This window comes from Mugil cephalus, chromosome 2, assembly GCF_022458985.1.
Source record: "Mugil cephalus isolate CIBA_MC_2020 chromosome 2, CIBA_Mcephalus_1.1, whole genome shotgun sequence".
Taxonomy (NCBI): Eukaryota; Metazoa; Chordata; class Actinopteri; order Mugiliformes; family Mugilidae; genus Mugil; species Mugil cephalus.
This window is the reverse complement of record NC_061771.1, coordinates 25,079,567-25,102,279: the sequence shown is the minus strand read 5'-3', so window position 1 is coordinate 25,102,279 and position 22,713 is coordinate 25,079,567. Positions and strand designations below refer to the sequence as shown.

Here is a 22,713-nt window from a genome sequence, read left to right as displayed (position 1 = left end):
CCACACAAGTATTAAAACAGGTTTGTTGTTGTTGTTAGCCCTGTGTTAGCACCGCCTGCTGATGTGGAAATCCAGGGACATCAGAGATTTAAAAAAAAAAAAAAAAAAAAAAAAAGGAAGAAACAGGGACAATGACACATTGATTTATTTTAATTTAAACCTATGTCTCTAATGTCAATAGCAGTTCAACCAGCTACCGTAATAATGGTAGTCTGAGTGCAACGTTTTTTTTTTTGTTTTTTTTTTTCTCATTCATAAAAAGCTAAACTTGGGGAAATATTTGGGGACTGTTTTTGCCGGGGGACAGGTCATCCAAAACAGATCACCCTAAAGAAACTCAAACAACTGGCTTCACTACTGCTTCAGTTTTTCTGACCTTTCCATCTTCACTGCCTTGCAGTGACGCAGTCGCACCATTTAGTAGCGCTACATTGAAAAGGGTCCGGTCTGAAACAGCGTCTCGTGGGGCAACGTTCCAGACGCTGCGTAATCAAATATAGCGGTATATTAAAACTTCATATCAGAATGAAAAAAACAAAAACAAACGGTATTTGGTATGAACCGGTAGCTGAGGCTTCTTTGGGCCAACTTAACTACGTAGCCTGACGTGCATGTCCACAGAAAAGTAACTACGAACCTCAACGACGCAAAAGAGCTGTGATTGGTCCACTTCATAGTAGCGTGGTTCCGCTTTAGTATTTCCGGCTTCTCCAACTCCACAATTTTCCAATTGATCGTTTTGCATCAACGAAGATGAACACGCTGAGGAAAAGTTACCTGAGGAGGTTTGGCGATGCAAGCATTTGTACGATGCGTCAGAGGCGAAAAAGGTTTCAGTCGCCATTGTTGAAAACGAAGCAGGAGGAAGAAACAAAAATGAACCCGACTGGCAAAAACAGACACAGCGCCGACTAGTGTTTAGGTTACAGAGCGAGCCAGACCGATGAGCTCACAAATCTCCACACTGGCTCCATGCGCCTACGTCCTGTGCTGAACTTTCACCAAAAGACGAGTCATACAAATACTGAACCTCCCCCTCAGTTAACACACTACGACCAATCAGGCCTGTAAGAGCTGAACGGGTTCATCTACTAAGACGGTCTGGAATAAATAAGAAGTAATAAGAGACGGTCGCGACTGATAAACAAACAAAACTATGCTAAGTGTCTTTGCCAGGATCCACACTTACACTGTCAGAGCACATTCACACACTGACGAGCTCCCACGAAAAATAGCAACACACTGTAAACTAAACTAAACCCACACGTGACGCAGACCTGTCCCACTGATATGAGCCAGTGCTTCGGGACCAAGTGTGTGTAGTCTGAACCAAGTTTAAAACATTTTATTTCTTTTTTTTTTTAAATACCTGGAGATGTCAAACCGCAATAATGACGTCCGTCCGCGACAGACAAACCCGACTCTGATTTCAGTCGTCCTGAAAGAAAACGGGAGTTGCATCGACGAGGCTCGCACACCTGCACAGGTGAGCAGGACGCGGGAACATTTTATTCACTGTTGTCATGGAAATACTGCCGATCAGCCACAACATTATGACCACAGACAAGAGACGTGAATGACATCGACCACCTTGTGCTGGGAAACTTTTAGAACTTTAGAGGGTATTAGGAGGGTGGTCATAATGTTATGCCTGATCGGTGCACTTACCTAAGCTACACGCAGACAAAAGAAACGCACATTATACGACTTCGCACCGACATGTGTTGTAAGTCGCCATGAGGGGACGTGCGTTAGTATTTGTCACAACATGCTAACAGTTTAAAAGTGTTTATATATATATATTTTATTTTTTTACGTATCGTGTTAAAATCGTCAGCTGATTTTGCCGTCGGTGTTGGCGTCTCACTCCCGCCGAGCTTCGCAGGACGTCTGTTCGAGGTGTGAAGGCGTCGTCCTGCTGACTCCCCGTCTGGTTATTTTCAGAACTGCTCGCACCGGAGGGATTCGCGAAGTAAAGCTCAGCCGCGTAACGCGGAAGCTTTTAAATCCGGGGGTGGAGGGAACGGGAGCTCGAGATACGTCGAGATTCAGTCACACGTGCAGCCGTCTGCCATAACATTATGACCTAACACTGTGACTCCAAACACACACACACGGAGATTTCCGTTTTACTTTAACAAAACTAAGGATTTATGGTATTTTCCTCAATATTTTCCCTCTGGTCTCACATCAGTCACACTCCATCGATCCGGCATAACATTATGACCACCTTCCTAATATTGTGTGGGTCTCCCTTGTGCCTCAAGAGATATTTCAGTTTCTAAACAATTTTACTCAAACAAAACTAGAGATTTATGGTATTTTCTCAGTATTTTTCCTCTAGTCTTACATCGATCAGGCGTAACATTATGACCACCTTCCTCACACTGTGTAGTTCTCTCCCTTTTGACTTTCGAACGCACAAACGCAGATACTTCAGATTCAGTTTTACTTTAACAAAACTAGAGACTATTTTTGTGTTTTTGTGCATCCTGCCATCAGGGAGTGTCATTGCTATGGGGTGGGGGTGTCTGGTCTGGTCTGGGTGGGTGCTACATGTCTAAGTCACAACCATAAGAATGAACACCAGGTCCAAAAGTTTCCCAGCAGAACAACATTGAATTGTCACAAGTTGGTCAATGTGATTCACTTCTCCTGTCAGTGGTCATAATGTTATGGTGTCTAGTGTCTAAAAGCTCTTCAGATGAATGAAATGGAAGCTCACAAGGTTTTTTGTTTTTTTTGACCAGTTTAATGAAACCATATCGTACATTGTCAGAAATCTCTGGATGCCAGTAACAAAACAACCACACGTGATTCACTCGGAGCAGACGCTGCCGTACGACATGGACTCGTCCTGTAGTGCGTAAATACGACAGAGGAGTTACTTTACGTGTTACAAAATGAACAACAATGGCAAAAAAAAAAAAAAGAAAAATTCCTACATTCATGTCTTCTCTAAACCCCACACCTTCATTGATTCAGAATTGGAAGCAGAGAAATCAACAGTTCGGCATAAAAACGTCCAAACGTCACTGGATGACGCAGGTTTCGGTTTTAACCGCTGAACCGACGGAGACGTTTCGTCAGAGGTCAGAGGTCAGGTTTACAGTTTCATGTGTGTCGCTGTTTATAAGAGAGAAACACTCATTTTTAGTAATATTTAGAAACAATGGATTAAGCAAAACATGTTGGCTGTTAAGATACGCGGCAAGTATCCAGATAAAAACACAATACGCACATTTTAATACTGTCCCCGGAGAGAAATAATAGAATATTTGAAAAATCTCATATCTGATTTATGCTTGTGGCTATTTTTACTTCATGAAAGAGCACATTTAAAAGGCCACAAGAAATACTCAAAGTAATAAAACTGATTCATAAACCAAACCTGTACCAAGAGAAAAAAAAAAAAACCTCTGACCCCTTCGGTAAAACGAGAAATTCTCCAAAACGTTTGGAATTAACTGTAATTTGCGGCTTGAATTAAGATATCGAGATATCACACAAGATCAAAAACAAAGAAGAGTGAGCTCAAAGCTTTGGTACAAGAACAGTGTCCGTTCACACACATGGAAAGAGAAAAGAAAAAAAAAATTAAAGCATTTGTTTGTATTTACAGCTGCAACACATCTTAGTGCGTGAGACAAAGAACTACCGTGACCGTCCAGCTGAGGGCGCCGTGAGCTTAAACCTGGGCTCGGCGCGAACGCATCCTGCCCAGCAACCGTCCCTTCCCCTCCTTCTCTGAAAAGCTTTTCAATAAACCAGCCGAGGTTGTCTCCGAGCGCAACGGAGCCTCGGCCAATCCTGGAGCTCGGACGTCCGCGGGGGCACGAGGGCGGGCCTCTCGCCTGCAGACCTCGCCTCACCTCGGCCGTGAAACGATCCGTTTTCTCACACAGGATCAGGCGGGAATCTCTGCGCGCTTCAGACAGACGAGCGAAGCCGGCACCTGGCGGAGGACGAGCGCTTTCCCTTTTGTTCCCGCCGCAAACAATCTCTCTGCACCTGAAACGTGTTCGTGTGGCATCCGTTTTTTTTTTATTGGGGACGGGAGGGGAACCCCGCGCGCCGTTGGCGGGACCTTCTGACCCTGATTCACACGTAGGCACATGAACGTACTGCACATTTCCAAAACGGTGTAAAAAAATATATTTTAAGGCAACACTGAGAAACCCCTCCCTCCCTCCCTCCCTCCCGTGCTGCTGCTGCTGCTGCTGCTGCTGCTGCTGTTGGCTTAAAACACAAATAACTACATTTATTCATCTAAAAACTCTTCTTCTGTCAGTAAATCTGCTCAGAATCAGGTTTTGAGTTGGGTTCAGATTAACGGGGCTCGTTAGTGATGTCGCAGATTCACCGGAAACTCGTTAGTTTCAAATGTTCTTGGTAAAATGTATGAAAATAGTTGTGTTTTGTAGCCCAGCAGCAGCAGCAGCAGCAGTGGCGACAGTACCGTTATTTTCTACAATTTGCACCAATATGAAATACGTAACACCACCGAGCCCCCTCCTCCTCCTCCTCCTCCTCCTCCTCCTCCTCCTCCTCCTCATGCTAAACCACCACAGTCCATCCGTTAAAAGCAAAGAGGAGACGGGTTCTCTGCGCGGTCGCAGGTTTCTCCTCAGCGTGACGAGGGGACGTGGAGGAGGAGGAGGAGGAGGAGGAGAGGGAGGAGGGGGAAGAGGAGGCGGCCACGTCCCGTCTTCCCATCCTGCTTCCTGGTGCGGAGGAGTCGGTGAAACCGGGGCGAGAGGTCAGAGGTCGTCGTCGTCCTCCGACATCAGAGGGCGAAGAAGAGGATGAGGACCACGACCATGATGGCGACCAGCACGCCGATGGCGCACCACTGCCTCCGACCTGAGGGGGTCAGACAGCTGATGCGTGAGTGTTTCTCTCCTGGATCACAGTTGTTATGTTTTTGTCTTATTATAGAGCTGCTTCATTTGTCTTTTAGTTGATTTTACTAGTATTTATGCCTTGTGCTGTTGTTATATTTATCTTATTTATTGCCTTTTATTTACTCTTCTGTGGTTGTTTTGAAGTGCTGTATAAATAAAGTTGGATTTGACTGGATATTCCTTGGAATAGGCCGTAAACATGCAGTTTATTCCAAGGATCTGTCCACTGAGAGGACATGTAAGTATTAAAAAAAAAAAAGCAAGTTCCTTTAGTTCGTACCAGTTTGATAAACTTCGCTGTAAGTTGGTTGTATCTGTTCAGGATTTCCCACAAAACTTCCTCTTTTTTTCTATGTCTATAAAAAGCCCCTAATTATCATACTATTACAACTATTTCTCAGTATATGGGACATCAAACAAAGCATGACTGAACGTGGAACTGAAATGAGTCGGACAGTCCTGATCTAACAGATCTAACTGAAGCTGCTGCTTCTTTGTTCCACTGCTCTCCACAAATATGTTTACGGATACGTGAGCGCTGCAACACGTTCGTCAGCTTTTCTTAACAATTTTACGTTTTTTTTTTTTTTTTACTGATTAAAGTTTATGACCACACTGACCTGCTCTTAGACTCATTCATCAGACGGACATCCCGACCTCACCTCTAACCTGGGCCGTAGAAGCGGATCAATTCCTGCCTGTCTCCGTCTCTGCGTGTGTGAGAACTTACTGCTCGTCATGTGAGACACTTTCTCCAGCTTCTTCAGGACCGAGTCCATGCGGGACGACGTCTGATCCATCTCGTCCCCGAACTCTCCCAACATCCTAAACGAGAAGGAAACGCGTCGCAAAAAAAAAAAAAAAACTTCAACGCGGACACTTCAAAGACCTTTTATCTGGCGTTTACAGGATATTAAAGAGACGATTCGCCGAGTCAGCGGATAAAACTGTGGCGTTTGAATATTTAATCAACAACAGAAAAAGAAATTACGTCCTGAAGCGAACACCGTTCCGTCACTGTCAGATAAAATCTTGGTGATTTCCTACACTTCATTCCGATAACTCACAGCAAACATTTTATTTATTTACTTTAAGAACTATTTTCTTTTGTAACCTATAGGTCAAGACGATAATAATAATGATAACGTCAGAGCACAGTCAGAAATATAAAACTGTGAACCCAAAATGAGGTTGGACACCTGTTAAATGACTAAAATAATTACCGACATTTCAATCACCTCTACGAATTACTGAGCTTGACCTCGGTTGCAGGAAACTGAAACATTTCATGTGGGCTATTTTAGATTTGTGCGCATGAGGCGTGGAACTGATTGAGGCGTGAAGAGGAAGTGAGAAGAGGGGGGTATTTCTACAGGCCAGAAACAACAAGAGGTGTATTCCCAGTCGTTATTTTTTTCTGACAGACATCATACTGACATAGAAAAAAGAGCTTTAGATGCACTCACACGGCCTGCTCGTCCAGCTCGTCTCCGATCCGTCCAGACATGTCCTTGAGGACTCGGATGCTGCCCCCCACCAGCTCCAGCTGCTCGTCCTGCTCCTGCATGATCAGCTGCGCGCACACAAACGCGGTCGCGTCAACGTCTTAGGGCTCGTTTAAAACGCTAATCAGAGTTAGAGTGTTGAAGTGATTTCGGCTGCTTCTCCGTCTCTGAAATTTTCAAACTTGACTGATTTGGATCAATGGAGAATCTGTGACTGAGGAGGTTTGGAGAAACGGACATTTCAGACAAATTTCAGCTGCCAAAAATGAAACTCGCTGGTAAAAAAAAAAAGACACAAAGTCTCCGTGGTTACGGCCACTTACAGGCAAAAAGTGACAGTTAAGCGTTGAGATTAGCAGGATTCGCTTGAATCACAGGCTTTAATTAATTGTAAAATTAATTTAAAAAAGGGGGAAGAGCTGTTGTGTGATTGACTGAACCATTTTTACATGTATCTGCCAAAGAAAAGAGATCACTGCTTTACTAAGAACTAACTGAAATACAAGCACAGAAACCTGGTGTTGTGGTTCACATTTAGTGTCAGCTAATATTAATTTATGCTGTATTTTTTGATGAAGTCAAACCTTAAGTTACTCCTTAAGTTACGTTCTGGAGCGCTGTCAGATCAGAATGTGGATGTTGTTGTTTTGTCGTAGCTACGGACGACAGTAACTATCTCAGTTTCAACAACAATAAAACAATAAACGTCTATCTGTGATCACTCCTCGCCGTCTTTTAATTCTACAGTATTGTATGACTAACGTTACTTCTCAGGAAAGCTCTTAGCGTTAGCATCGTTTGTTTAGTTACATCTTAAACTAACTGAAACTGAGGTTAATCCACTTTTCCAAGTCCACACTAGTTCATATGGATCATTGTTGAGTCCAACTGTCCTTAATTTGAACTGATAATCCACATTTTTCCCGATTTCGCTGTGTTTACTGACACATTTTACCGTGTTTTTGCCAATCAGGGCGACGTGGCCTCAGGTAGTAGTGACGTCAATGCAAACCCTCTATATAACACATGTCTCACACCGGTGGAGGGTTCTTGTGCAGGTCCTTGCGTAGCCCCGCACAGGAGCATAAATAAGTCTGTCTCGCGCTGTAAAAACACCACCCAAACACTAGTGGGCGCCTGTTTCCCAGTCAGGTCCTACAAATGTCTGTATCTCGGAACCTCCCCAGTCAACCTTTCCTCAACGTGCTCCATCTCTACTGATGCAAAACAATCAATTTACAAACTGCAGAAATGGAGAAGCAGCTGGAAACAGAAAAGCGGAAACCACGTTGTGGTTTGGGTTAATAGAAAAATTCCACCCCTTTCTGAATAATGAGACGTTGCGCTTTACGGCCACTATGGTGTCATTACACAAATTTCACTTTCACTCCTACTGGAAGGTTATTACACTACATAGATATTCTAGAAAAATGAGCACATACACTAGATGACAGGACTTATTTTTTATTTTTTTTTCATTTTGTGTATAAATAAGCTAAAAAATAACAGGTTTTGAAGTTAAAGGATTAAACCTAGACTCCAAAATGTACCGTACATTATGTATTGGAAACAGTTTTCTGGCAAACCAACATGATGCGACTCTCTAAACATTTCCCTGGTGTCACCTCTGTCACAGATTTACCTACGTGCGTTCACAAGCCTTATATGGTCTTCCTGTTAAAACCAGGGGGACACCGTGGATCTGGAGGCGGGGCTTTAAGGTCAGAACGACTCATCGTTTCGTCACTACATCAAAAAGTGTGACTGAGTCGCGTTTCTTTTATTCATTTCCCACTAAAAACCGCACAGTGTCACAGGATGTGCAGTGACACGGTTTCATCATTCAGCACCGCTGTCGGCCCACCCCCACCAGGAAATACAAACCCACAGCTCGTATCCTCTGACATACTCCATCTGCTTTTAACTCGCTCGCGGCTTCGGTTGTTGCGTAAAGCGCGCACACAAAAACACACACCGAGCACCGAGATCTGTATCCTGCATTATCATCATTATTTATTATTAAATAAACTCTTGCTACTGTGTGCGATTCCTTTAATGAAAATGTTGGAGAATGCACATCACTGGTGCAGAGTATGTGCTGCTTTTCTTTACACTCACTTACATTTCTATTGCCAAGCTGAATTCTTCACAAACTAAAAATCTAACACTGGTTCATCTGACGTCCTTATCTTCCTCTGCTCTGATGCGTCTTTAAAGTTTATTTGCGCGATCCTGACATCAGCCCTTTTTCTTTTTCTGGTTTTCTTTCCATCCCTCTCGTTAGCACTGATTTCTCACAGCATAAAGGCTCCGAGTCCGAATCCCAGCCCCCCAGTGATAGAAAATGAATGAATGAATGAATGAATGAATGAATGAATGAATGAATGAATGAACGCTCCCTCTGTCTTTACCTGCTGTTGCTCCTGCTGCTCCTGGATGTACCTGGAGTTTGCAGACACCAGATGAGCCTCCAGACCCGTCGACCTGTCCTGACCCGACGAAGCCAGCAGAGCCTGGGCGAAACACAACACGACACAATAAGAGGAATAAATAAAACAAACAAAACAAATGAAAAGCGTTCTGTTGTGTTGTGTTCTGGATGCTGTAGAAGCAGAATTAGGGGTTGGAACGACGGCTGTTTGACAAATCACAAGATGCTGCGGTTATTTATTCATTTTTGTCAGACGGATTTATTGGAGCAATCTGTCAACGGCGTCACAACACAGAGGGAAACCAGAGGGGACTTGAGCTGATTCTTTAACACAAGATTACGTTGTAACGTGTGTGCAATGACGTTAAAGTTCTTCTTAAAGTTAGACACATTATAGCCTCATATTATAGGTTAAGGTTAAGCTGACTGACTGAAGGTATAGGAGGACCCGGACGCAGCTGGATTCACTAATCCCACAGATGATTCTGTGTCTCCGTTAGAAACTAATTATGACGTCAGACGCACATTCTGAACAAAATGTAGTCGTAGTTTGTTGCTTTACACTAGTAGTGCTGCTGCCTCATTAACAAACAGGGCTATTCAAGAATAACTGAAAGCTACGTCAACAAGCTAATCAGTGGTAACATGAAGAAGCTGTTGAACAATGTGTTCTTCTATCCCTAGTCCGTCCGTTGTGTCTTTGTGCAGCATTAACTCCACTGGTGTGTGACTGAGTGAGTGATGTTGGTGACGTAGATTGACCACTGAGGTAGTTCACCACCACCACCGAGGTGTGACCGCGCGAGCAAATCAATTCAACCGTAAGCGCCACATAAACCCAACGCATCAGCATCATTATTATTATTGTTATTATTAGTAACCTGCATACGTAGCCAACGACAGTGCGAGTCATCACTAGAGGGTTTTTCACGGCGCGTCATCGATGCGTCATGAGGCAGTCGGTGAGGTAAACAAAGCGTCTGACCTTAATCAAAAGGATGACCCAGATCGGGTTCCATCTATTATTCGTAACGTATGACGCGTCATTCCTGTCGTTCCTGTCGCAATAATGGACGCCACATGTCACTGACAGGTCATTCCCACACATGGAACCTTATCTGGGTCACACTTTAGACACAGGTCAAACTTTTTTAACCTGGAATACAATGTTTTTACATTTTAACAACTGTTATTATTGTAGCAGGTTATTAAATGTGATCACAGTCGGATTTGAGACAATAATGCCAAGTTTGATATGAATTATATTATCATCGTCATTACCCTAGAAAATGAGTCGCTGCTATGAACATTTCAGGTACCTGACAAGAAATGGGTCGAACTAATTTGGATGTTGTCCAGATTTTTGCCTCGTAGATTCTGGTTTAGCTTCGCCTCCTTTCCACTGGTAACTTCTGACATTGTTCTCCCTGATTTGTAAGAAATTTTGTCAGTCTGTATCATCGCAAAATCTAGTAGGTAGAGGGTCCCTACTTAATCTCTCATCAGTTTCTTGGTCCTTGCCCTGAAAAACGTTTAAGACTCCTGGTCTATTAAATTTCAAATGTTTTTCACAGTCTGGCCAATTGGTGCAGCCAAAAATATGGCAGTAATTCACCATTTTCCACAACCTACTTCAGTCCATGCGCTTTGTTTTCCTTGCTAAGTGCCTCCAACCTGGCAAATTCCAGATTAATGACGCGCTGTGAAACCCTCTATATTTGTGCACCTGTCACTCGGGCTCACTCTGTAGTGACGCCACCCAAACTCCAATCGGCCCTGTGTGTGTTTTTTTTTTGTTTGTTTTTTTTGCCAGTCGGGTTAATTTTAGTTTCCACTTCCTGCTTCACGTTGAACAACAGCGGCCGAACGACGAAATTACGCCCAAAGTATCAATTTTGACACGTGTGAAGCCGGAGAAGCAGCCGGAGAAGCATGAAAGTGGAAACACCAAGCAGACCAATCACAGCTCTCATGCTCTGTGCAGGGCGAAAGTTACATTTCTGGGCAGGTGCACGTCAGTTTCGGTGCCGGCGTCTGCGCTGCCACGAAGCTTCTGCGTCAACTTAACACAGGAAGTATAAACCACCGATTAGACAACGGGTCAAAACTGAAGCCTGATCCTCAAAAGACACAGCTGGACATTGGTCTTCACGGTAACGTTTAGACAGAGCTCTTCTTAGCTCTCGTTCAGTGGGAATTAAATTAAACCAAATCTTAATTTAATGCACAAACATACAAAAATAAGATTATATAAAATGTGTCCACTGCAGTGCATTCCTAAAATGTGAAGTGAGGTCAGGGATTTGCGACAAGTAAAACCCGTTTCAAAGCTAATTTGAGCAACAAACAACTTTCATTTTTAACACACTTGACAGAAGACGACTCCTCCGCAAGTGCTTATGCTCCTCGCGAAGAAGCTGCACATGACGACTATCCCCGTTATTCACAATAGCTTGTGAACTGTGAAGTGTAAAATTAAAACTGCGCCTCTAATTAATTCCGCGTCAGCCAGTGAAACGTATTTACGTGTCGCGTGCGTGTCGTGTTGGGACGTTCACAGACCTGCCTGTTCTTCTTCTCAGCCTGAGCCACGGCCGTCGGGCTGGACAGATGATCCTTCATATCCTAAACAAAAAAACAAAAACACTTTCACACCCTTCATTCAACAATTTGTCACAACAGTGAATGAAAAAAAAAAAATCACTTTAAAGGGCCCGGCTCAGTCATTAATGAGATTTTGCACCAGAATATCCCCGGCGGGCGAATCAAAATGTCAGAAAGTCTTTTGTTCCTCGTCCGCAGAGGGTCCCTCTTGTTTTGGCTCGGATGACTCAGTTCTCTTCAGGTCTATTTTAAGGACCGAGTGTTGGTCTACGAGTCGTGATAGGGAATGACTCATATTTGCTCTTGTTCCCACAGTGTGGACAATGATTACAATTACCAGCTGCCGTGCAGGTATTAATAGATGCTCCATTTTATGAGTATTTACAATGACATACATATATACACATATATATATATATGTTCACATTGGTGTGTGCTACAGCTGTTTGATGGATCTGACCTCTTGCAGACACTGAAAGCCTGTTCCTGTAATAACTATTTGGAGCACGGTTATTCACTCATTCATAACTCCGAGAGCTGAGATAAGGCCCCTGATTCTGTCCTGTGTTATCGAGCACAAAGACGTTATTAGATCCTCTAATGAGCCAGAGGCGTCAAACTCACTTTAGTTCAGGGGCCACATACAGTCCAATCTGATCTCAGTCACATTATCACATGATAACCTATGAATAATAATGTTTAACGAACTATGCTTTAAAAAAAATAAATAAATAAATATCAACAACCTGAAATAGCTTAAGACATTTTAAAAAGACACATTGCTAGTGGAAAATTTTCAAATAGGTGCCAATTTTATTGAGAAAAATCCTCTTAGTGACTTCTTTTCTTAGTGAATGTGCAAACTTTCACTTTGCACATTCACCCCGTCTGTTTGACAGCTCTGCTCTACGCGCTGAGTGCATGATGTAAGGTCGAGTCTTGGTCAACATCCTGAACTTTTCTCCTCAGACTGTTGCTAAACTATTTAAGGGAGTGTGGTTGGGGTGCACAGCTCTGCTGAAAGAAGCCATGGAGGAACTGCGAGTAATAAAAGCAGATTTCTGACACTTGATTCATTTTACGTCCCCAAAGACACAGGCTGGTGCTGCTGGAATTGTCACTTCATACACAGTCAAACACTCCACTATAGTTTAACTCTAATTTAAAGGGTTTAAAGGAGGCTAAAGTCATCCTGGTTGATTTGCTCACTCATTTTGAAAAGTGTGCTCTGACTGACACGCCTTCCTAATATTGTGTAGTTCTCTCTCGTGTCTCCAAAACAGTTGTGACTCATCAAAGAGTGGACGTGGACCTTCTGAGGGTGGGGAGGCTTTGGGTCCTGTGGGTTGAGGGGAGGGGCCTCTGTGGATCAGTGAAGGATCTAGTGAATTTGGAGGCCAGGTCAACACCTTGCACTGTTTTTCATGTTTATTTTTTAGCTGTTTCATTGCTATGGTCTGGTCTGGATGGGTGCTACATGTCTAAGTAACATCCACACGAATAAATGTCAGGCCCAATAGTTTCCCAGCAGAACATTATATTGTCTCAAGATGATTTAAATGCGATTTACTTTTCCTGTCGGTGGTCATAATGTTGTGGCTGATCGGGATTGGGATATAATATAAATGAATCCAGTTCACCAGCTCTGCCACATGTTTCACCTTTAAAAAGTTTATGATCATCATTTAAATCTTTCAGTTAATTCAACGACTTCTCCTTTAAAACTTGTAAATAGTGTTTGATGAATCTCACACGAAAAAACAATACAAGTTACAGTGGACACACACACACACGCACACGCAAAATAAGAAGCAAAGGACCAGAGAATCGACATTCACACATATGAGCTTATAAAACAATAAACGTTACGTCAGTGCTGGGGAAGTTACCTGGACAGATTTCCTGGTTCTCTCCACGAAGTCTCTCCTCTCTTGAAGCTCATTGTCGCCCAGTTTGAACTTCCCCGGGTTTGACTCCACGATACCTGAAGTCAGTCAAGGAACGACCGGCAGACACACAAAAACCTGTCAAAGCTGCGCCGCTCTCCTCGGCCGACATTTGCCCCAATATGTAGCCGGCTATAATTTATAACAAAAAAAAAAAAACTATTATGCAGCATCCTTATGTAAAGCACAACTCGATGAGAAGTTCAACTGTTACATGAAAGGTTGTGTTCCTCCCTTGGCTGAACATTGTGCTCCATCTAGAACCAAACTGCCGCTGAAAGGGTCTTTGTATATTTCAGATCCTCCGTTAATCATTATGTAAGTGAAAAGGGTCGTGTCCTTAGAAGGGTGATGTTAACCTTCTGAACGAGTGGGTGAATAATTGAGGGGGGGGGCTGATGGAGCGACACAAAGCTTGTGTTTGTTTTAGAAATACTCGCAGTCATGTGAAGATGCGGGGCCGCGGGGACGAGGGAAGCTGATTAGTGCCTGTGTGGAAGGATACTGATGGTTTCGCTGAGGTCCTCCAGGTCCCAGTCGATGGCCCTCAGACAGTTCCTCAGCTCGTTGGTGCTCCAGTCCAGCTCATCCCGACTCACCTGAGGTCCACAGAAACCAACACTCACTAACCCGCGCAGCTATTACACACAGCGCAAACATTCAAGACCGACAGAAAACATGTTTTATATCAATTACACAACACACCAGATTAGTTCATATGACCGACTCTGGATGGGTGTAAAACTTTTAGACATTTTTAGATCTCAATCATTTAACCCTCAGGTTAAATCTTGGAACCTTATATCAGACCAGGTCCAAAAACACCTATAAAAACTATAAAAACTGTTTGCGACAGGACTTTATCCAAATGCATAAACCCACTAACTGCTGGGTTTTCTTCACAGTGAAGTGCAGTAAGAGAAGGGCCCATATATGGCTAAGCTCAATAACACCAGCACGAAAAAAATAATTAAATAAACATTTTATGCATAAGCCCTGAACTGGGGAAATTACTGATTTTAGAAAATTACAAAATGAACCATTTTTCTCATGAATTAAACCCTAATATTCCAAAAGGAATGATTTTATTGTGTCGTGGCTGAGAGATTGAAAAATGTAGTTATAGTGGAAGTCAATGGGACATTTTTGTACGGTAAAGTTACAAGAGGGTAATAATTTTTAAATCTGACGCTACATAAAAACTAATAAACCAATCAAGTCAATATTTTTAGATAATCTTGGTCATAACCAAGACTGATCTGAAAGAGAAAAAAAAAGCCCCCTAACATTAGTTTTATGGACAATGGCTCATTTTTCATGGGATTTTTGGAAAAACAGTGACTTCAAGGAATCAAACTGTTACTTAAGGATTAAAATCACTCAAAATGGTTGAATTTGTGGTAGTTTTGTAAAGTGCTGAAGTGGTTTAAGAGGTTTAGGCAGAAGGAATCAGAAGAAATCGGAAAGAAATATTAATCCGTTAAGTTTTTATAGCAGTTTGTCATTGACATTGACATTGACGTCTTTGTTCGCTAAAGTTAGAAGAGGGTGGTCGATTTTTTCACAGTGCTTTTTTTTTTTTGCTCGAATTTCCAAATTTGTGTAGAGATACACTTCAGCAGCTACCGCTGTTTATTGTCTTTGAAGTAATTTTTATTTTCCCAATTTAATCATCTACCTCCTTGAGAAGTGGCCTCTGTAAATGAGTAACACGTAACGCACGATTCAAAGTGTGAACTAACAGGATCTTACAGCTGGATTTGGGCCAATTAAAGAACGGACTTATTGCACGTTTATTACAAAACAGGGCTGTTGCTAAGCGACAGCTTGGAAGCCTTTAGCGGCGGCCAGATTAATCGACCTGTGCTTGAAATGCGCTTTTCAGAAATCAAATTTAAAAACGAGTAGACTTTAACATCTATGAATACGTTTTCCCCGTCTGTTTGTTCATTTATAGGCAGCTACGTGAACAGGCCATGTTTACGGTCGGACGTCTGCTTATCTCACATCTCGAGCAGTGTTCTGTTTGACTGAAGAAGAGAAACCTATAGGCTGTAAAAAAAAAAAACTAGGTCTTCACATTAATTAGATAAGTCCTTGGCTTTCAGAAGATAAGATGAAGGCGCACACACACACACACACACACACACACACACACACACACACACACACACACACACACACACACACACTGTGTGAATAAATCTGCCAACATTTCAACTCTCACCAACTCACAGTCTATATACTTTATGATTTGGTTACACAAGAGTTTCAATAAACTGCACATCGACGTATGTACAGATAATTTCATTAAATGTGGTGTTTTTTCTCTCTTTTTTTCTCTTTTTGTGTGTGTGTGGGCAGATTCCAGGTTGATTTATGTCTGAATTTAATTATACTCGCTGTCTAAAAACAGTAACATGTGCTGTGAATATTAATATCACAGAGGCAGCCGCACCACAGATTTTATTTCCACTCTGAATAATAGCCAAATTCTTGTTGTCTACATACACTTATCAGGGCATAACATTATGACCACCTTCCTAATATTGAAGGTCTCCTTAAGGGTTGTGACTCATCAGAGAACGCACACGGTCCTTTTCTGAAAGTGTCCTGTGGTGTCTGGAAACAGGACGGCTCCCACTGTGGAACGCCCCACAAATACTTGATCAGTTCGGGATCTAGTGATTTGGAGGCCAGGTCACTTCTGCTCTTACGAAAGGTTCAAAAGTTTGTCAGCAGGACACTGAATTGTCACAAAATGATTCAAACGTTTAAACTCACTTCTCCCGTCAGTGGTCATAATGTTGTGCCTGATCGGTGTATACAAAGAGTATGAGTAGTTTTACTCTTTTTGACAGGTTGCCACCTCTTCTAATTATTATGTCAGACTTCACTTTTAGTAAATCTGAGCTCAGTTTATATTCACACATATGAGCGAGTGGAGAAACTGGTTCATGAATTTCACATCATGCACGAGGCAAAAGAGACGTGAACCCATGAACCGCTGCTAATGCTTTTTTTCTATATTTACAGTATGTTCGAATTGAATGGAATCTTTATTGTCACTTTATAAATAGAACAAAACTTAAGATTTAATTTATAATTTAATCATCTGCACACCTCCTCTGGTGTAAACTATGCTATAGTTCCTGTTTACTTGCATTTAACAAACAAACACATACGTCTACATCCATGTCTTGGTCACTCACCTGTTCACAGGTTCCCGTCTGTATAAACTGTCCATATGCTATAAAAACAACCACCACCAAACCATTTACATGCAACACTATTTATGCTACATGCACTTAATGCTTAATGCACTTCAGGTTAAATGCTAAACTGCATTTTGTTGCTCTCTACATGTGTAATGACAATAAAGTTGTATCAGATTTAATCTAATTTGCTTTTTGTGCATTTGGGGATGTTGTTGTTGTTGTTTTGTGTGCATGTTTTGTCATTCCATCATGTGGCTACATTTGAAGGACGTGTGTGTGTTGCCAGGTTTGGGGGACGACCCCTCAGATGCTTTTTTTTTTTTTTTTTTTTTTTTACCTGTGTCCCATCCTGCAGCAGTTCCTCCCACCTGTCAAACAGGCCCCGAGCACGAGAAAGGGCCTTCTGCACCTCCCTGGGCGACACACACACACAAAACACACACGAAAAAAAGCACATTATCTGACAACTGATAACTAGCAGCCTTTCTCCCCTCACCTGCCTTCTCACTCCAGTTAAACTAACCCCCCCCCCCCCCCCAGCTGCCGCCCCCTCCTCGCCCCCTTTTAACCAAAACAAACACCGTTTTCTCATCTCGCCCTGCACTTCGCAGCTCCACGAAAACTACCCGACAAACACAAACCCGGGAGCTGCCCAGGTGTATGTCGGGAAAAAGCCAGGTGTAAGACATAAAACCCACTGTCAGTGTTTGCTCGTAGCGGAACCGTGTCTTTATTTCATTTACAAAACAAAAACACTCGGCGCAGATGGTGCTAGTTAGCAACAGCTAGCAGCCCGGGCTAACTTCCTAGGTGTAACTTTTACTTAAAAAGGAAAAAACTGCCAGAAAACTATTATTCCTCCTCTATTTGAGCTCTAGCCCCGTCTCGTCTTTTACATATCGCTTGGTGGCGTCGACTTTTCGGGGTCTCGGCTCGTTAATTTCTTACCCCTTCACAACGAAAAACGGGTCTTCTATCGACATGATGCCTTCTTCCTCTTCGCGGAGAGCGCATGCGCAAACGGGTATTAGTTTGATTCACGTTTAATGAAAAGATTTGTTAATAGTTATAGAGGCAGGAAATAAACATAAAATAATGACCGAGGTTAGGTTTCCTGGAGTTATTATTCTCCAAAAGCTATTTTCTTAGAGACTTGGACTCAGACAGACTTTATTTGTAATTTAGATTTACATCAAAATGAAATTTCACTACATGCATATACTAAATATAGAATAAATATGCATATAAAAACTTTTGTATAAAAAGATAAATGAGGGAATTCTTGATTATTATATAGATAGATAGATGCAAAAGAAATATACAGAAATCATACAATATTTAAAAATTAAAGAAGAAATCAGAAGTTGCATTAACTTTTCTGAATAAGCAAATACACAGATAAATATAAAATATAAAGATAGATAACTAAAATATCTTTCATATCTGTCTTTAACTTAACTTTAAGTGTTTCCTTAGTCACTGTTGTGTGTAAATGAAATGGTGAAATACAGAAATCATGCAATACTTAGAGACTTCGGCCAGAAATTGCATTAACTTTCCTGAATAAACAAATACCAAAGCATAATGTTTCTTACTTTGTCTGCTGTCAGGACAGTTTTTACACATTATAGACTACAGAGGATATGTTACAGGATATATTTAGTTTTTCTTTATTGTCCACAAAGCGAGCCCAGAAACTCCCCCTCGATTCTAACTCGATGTGTTCACTTTTGACAAAGTGGTGCTTCTATTAAAATTTAATTAGAAAAAGATGAACAGGGCGGATCAATGTCGTGAGGAAAAAAAAGAGAGAGAGGAAAGAAAGAAAAGCAAGCTCAGCAAATCCTCCACTCTTTCTACTCTTTATATCTGTTCTTCCTGTCCCACCCATTTGTCTCTATTCCTGTGGGGTTTTCTCTCACAGTCCCTCCCTCCCCTGCCCAGCTCCTTCCTTCCTTCCTTCCTGCCTTCCATCCTTCCTGTCTTCATCCAGTTTCCTCCCATCTACTCCTCCTCCCCCTCTCCACTTCCTCACATCCTGTCCTGTGAACATTCACAGCCAGAGTCATAAAAGCTGTCCCCTCCTCCATCGATTACCAATCTTTCTGCATTTCCTTCTGTATTTTAGGATATTCATTAGGATTTTCCATGGTCCACTGTGTTTACAAATCAATCTGCTCTCACATCAAGCGTAATGTGTTTGTATTTCAGTTGATGCCGCACATTGTCGAGTTCCTAGAGAACGGTTTTGGGACGAGATAAGTGACCATAAAGAGAAGTCGGGAGCAAAAAGTTAAAAATGAATCATTTACAGAGGCAGATATAAGCCCTTAAACATTTGACTCAGCCTTTATTGACACCGTTCCTCCGCACAGACGTGGCACTGTGCATCATTTCAGATACTTTTCTTTTAAAAATCTAATTACCCCAGGCTGATATGACAGAGAGGAAACCTGGCGTCAGGTGTTCTGGCCTTTAAAAGGTTGGCGTCTGGAAGCAAAATTGAGTTTGCGAAAAGCTGTCGCGTCTTGTTTGCTGGGTGCACTGGACATGGCGGCCTGATAAAGGCCTCCTTCGTAGATATATGAAACACTTAAAACCACGTCTACATATCTACGGAAGAGGATTAGGGCCAATGAAAAAAATGGTAGTTAGAGTAATTTTTTTGTTTTCTGAGTTTTTTCTCTCAGTATTCTGACTTTTGTCTGAGAATTCAGACTTTTTTTGCAGAATTTTGAGAGAAAAAAAGTCATATTTGTGAGATTAAAAACCTTTCCTGTCCTTTTGGAGTTCATTCCCGGTGGGGAAACAGCTTTTAAAACCCACCCATTGATTATTTTTGCTGATGTTGTAATACCATGACTTAATCCTTTTTCACAGAGCCTTGTTTCAAATCATATGAAAGTATGACAGTGGAGGCAGCCTCTACATTTCCCAGCGTTCACGTCATCACTCCTCCGCCTCCTCCTACATTGCTTTTTTCCAGAGACGGGATCAAATCACCCATGTGCAAGTCCAGTCACAGGTTATGTCAACTCACAGATTTTAATTAATCAGTCATTTTTAATTACCTACATATTCAGTAAAATACACGGACTCAAACAACACAAAACACAAGTACATTTTTAAAACAGTTTATTATTATCCGTAGACCAAATTACAACTCCTTTCATGATTGGCTGGATGTGCTTCCAGAGGACGACTGTGTAGAATCAGTGCAGAGCAAGTCACAAGTCATCAAAACAGCGACTAGAGTCGACTCGAGTTCTTGTCTTTGCTTTTTTTCCAAATCAAAACTTAAAGATATGAGTTCATGAACACTGGCCACACAGACAACACTCACGAGACGTCAAGACAATCGATTAGAAAACGTATTAAATTGAGTTCAGTATCAAAAATGCGTCAAGGCTGTTGCAGTTATAGAGAAGAAATAAGTTGACACATGTGTCTGACTGTCTTGGAGGAAGCTTTTGAAAACCAATGTGAACATGGACTTTGATTACAACTGGAAAACAATAAATAAAAATCCGCACAATGAGCTCATATCCCTGGTAAGCAAACAATAACAGGTGAGGTTCTACATGTCAACAATTGTATTATTATAGCTGCTGGTGATTCGTTTTAACATCTCCATAAACTCTGAGATTATATATATATATATATGGACCTAGGGAAACTGCAGTTTGGTGGTTGATATATGTTTTTCCAGCCTCTGCAAATCTGTAGTTGCCTGCAATTTATACTAAAGTACAGTGGCAGTGATACATAAGGGGGAAAATAAACAAAAACAAGAACATAAATGTGTTAATAAAGACACTCACAGAGGAGGCAGGTGACCTCCGGTCAAAGCAGTTATTATAGGCGGTTCCTATTTCATCTCTCCATCCGTTTGGAGTCCTTGACCTGAAAAACGTTGAAGACCCCAGCTTTATGCTGAATATGAATCAAGGAATGTGTAGGAGAGTTGTACTGGAAACTGGAGCGTAATCACTAAAACACAGTCAAGGGCTACACTCGGTAAGTTACCCTAAAATGTCTTAAATGAGCAGCAGGAGACAAATCCTTGATCTGACAATTCGTTTCTGATCCTTTGACGCCTCAGAGTCGGCTGTTTCTTTCCATCTGTGCCATTTGATTGCTGCTGTGCCTCCCCTGTCCAGATCAGCTGGACTGGGCCCAGATCCACTTCAGTGGAACATTTGAGTCATCTTTAAACGGCGTTATGCAGCAGGAAAATTGCCTCCACTGGAACAAAGCGGCACACTAAAAGGAGCAAAAGAACAAAAGAAAAACTGGCCCAGAGTCAACGTGCACCAGGAAGTAGGCTGAAGAGCGTTGCCTCTAAAAATAGACCGGCTCTTACGGTGCTTTCAAGTGCTCCTTGTAAGGATCACCTACTTTCACCTTTGGATTCGGGTTGTACCTGCCTTCTGGACAGACGGAGGGATAAAAATAGCTTTTTCAAAGATGAATACAGCTTTGCTGCTGCTCAATGCACTGTGAAGTCTCCACACGACCTGTCTTTGCAAGAAAAAAAATCAATCCGTCCAGAGAAGCTGCAGCCGGAGAGTGTTTTGCAGTTTTACGCCTAAAGAAAAATACTAAAATGATTTATTCATCATACAATCTGTTCAGAGTTAAAGTTCTCTCAAGCAACTAACTGAGCAAGCATCAATATTTAAGCATCTGGAGATGTGTTTCTGTCCAGCTCTGTCTTTTCAGCTGTATTTTTTATATTTATCTCCATTAACCTCTGGAATTTATTACATACTGAGTCGAGGGCTCTTTTTTTTTTTTTTTTTTTTTTTTTTTTTATGAATAAAATTGCTTCCTGTAGCTGGAAATGAATTTGATGAGAGAGGTGGAAATAAATTAAACCAATAAAACAGTACACTAAAGGGATCAGTCTGTTAATTGATTTTCAGCCTCATAAAAACACATGGAAACCAATAATTATGTGCAGATTTGACAGCCCAAAATCTAAATACGCACTGTTAAAATTACAGGTCTCAAACCTATGGCCCGTGGGCCAAAAGCAGCCTGGGTCTAATCCGGCCCACAGCATGAATTTGCAAGTTCCAAAAACTACATAGAAAACTGCAATTTGTCAATGAATATAACTGCTGTTCCCACTTTGTCCACTGTTTAAGCACTATTATTAAGTATTATTTATTTGTAATCCACTGTCTTAATACTTAGAGCCAGAACCCATATTACACTTATTTTTCTAAAGAAATTAGATTTTTTTTTTTAAAGGATAGCTTATTAAATGTAAACATTCTTTTAATTTACTTCTTTCCATGTCACGGGTGACTTAGGCTTCTGGTCCACTTGGTAGTAGCATGTTTCCGGTTTAGTATTTCCAGCCGCTTCCCCATCGCTGCAATTTTCGAATTGATTGTTTTGGATCAATAAAGAATTGTAAAGGTTAACTGAGGAGGTTTGGAGATACAGACATTTTTAAGACTCGAAATTGCACCCAAAAGTTTCAGTCGCCATTGTTGAAAATGGAACAGGAAGTAGAAACAAAAATGAAGACACACCGCCAACTAGTGATGAGACAAGGAACAGGTATAAATAGCTTGCACCAGTCTAAGCTACATGCGAAGGTTATGCCGCCAAGGTCCTGCAGTACAATAAAAGAGTCTTACAGTAGTTTACACTATTGACAAAAAAGACCTGAGTGACATCTCAAACGATTAAATAAACGAGTTAAAAAATCACCCCCGTACAATTGTCATGAAATAAACCAATGAGACCAAAATCGTTTTTTGTACGAGGCTGTAAACATGTTTAATAATGCTGTAAAGTTGGGCTTTTTAACGTGGGGGTCTACGGGGATTTTTTTCCCTTTTGGAGCCTCAAGTGGCCACTCGATGAACTGCAGCTTTTTGCACTTGAACATGGGCTTCATTGCTCAGGCCTTGAGGTTGCAGCTTGGTCACCCCCCAACCTGCCGCCAGTAGAAGTGGTGCATCATCGGTACCCTAAAGGCAGCTTTTTTCCCCCCAGAAGGCGCAACTTCCCAATGTTCAACCACACTTTGAATTTTGTCCATTGGTGAGTTACACTAATTCATAAATCGCAAGCTTATTTCTCAGGAAA

At 41.8% G+C, this 22,713-nt stretch overlaps 1 protein-coding gene across 1 annotated transcript; it reads right to left on the bottom strand.

The window, feature by feature from the left end:
- Nucleotides 1-3,381: 3,381 nt before the first annotated feature.
- LOC125003163 (syntaxin-10) lies at nt 3,382-17,625 on the bottom strand. The gene is made up of 9 exons (XM_047577331.1): nt 17,557-17,625; nt 16,946-17,021; nt 13,896-13,989; nt 13,334-13,428; nt 11,403-11,465; nt 8,821-8,922; nt 6,371-6,477; nt 5,635-5,729; nt 3,382-4,863 (listed from the first exon to the last, which is right to left on the bottom strand). Exons 1-9 carry the CDS (start codon nt 17,589-17,591, stop codon nt 4,787-4,789), a joined length of 744 nt encoding a protein of 247 aa, XP_047433287.1. The 5' UTR covers nt 17,592-17,625; the 3' UTR covers nt 3,382-4,786.
- Between the last annotated feature and the right edge of the window lie 5,088 nt (nt 17,626-22,713).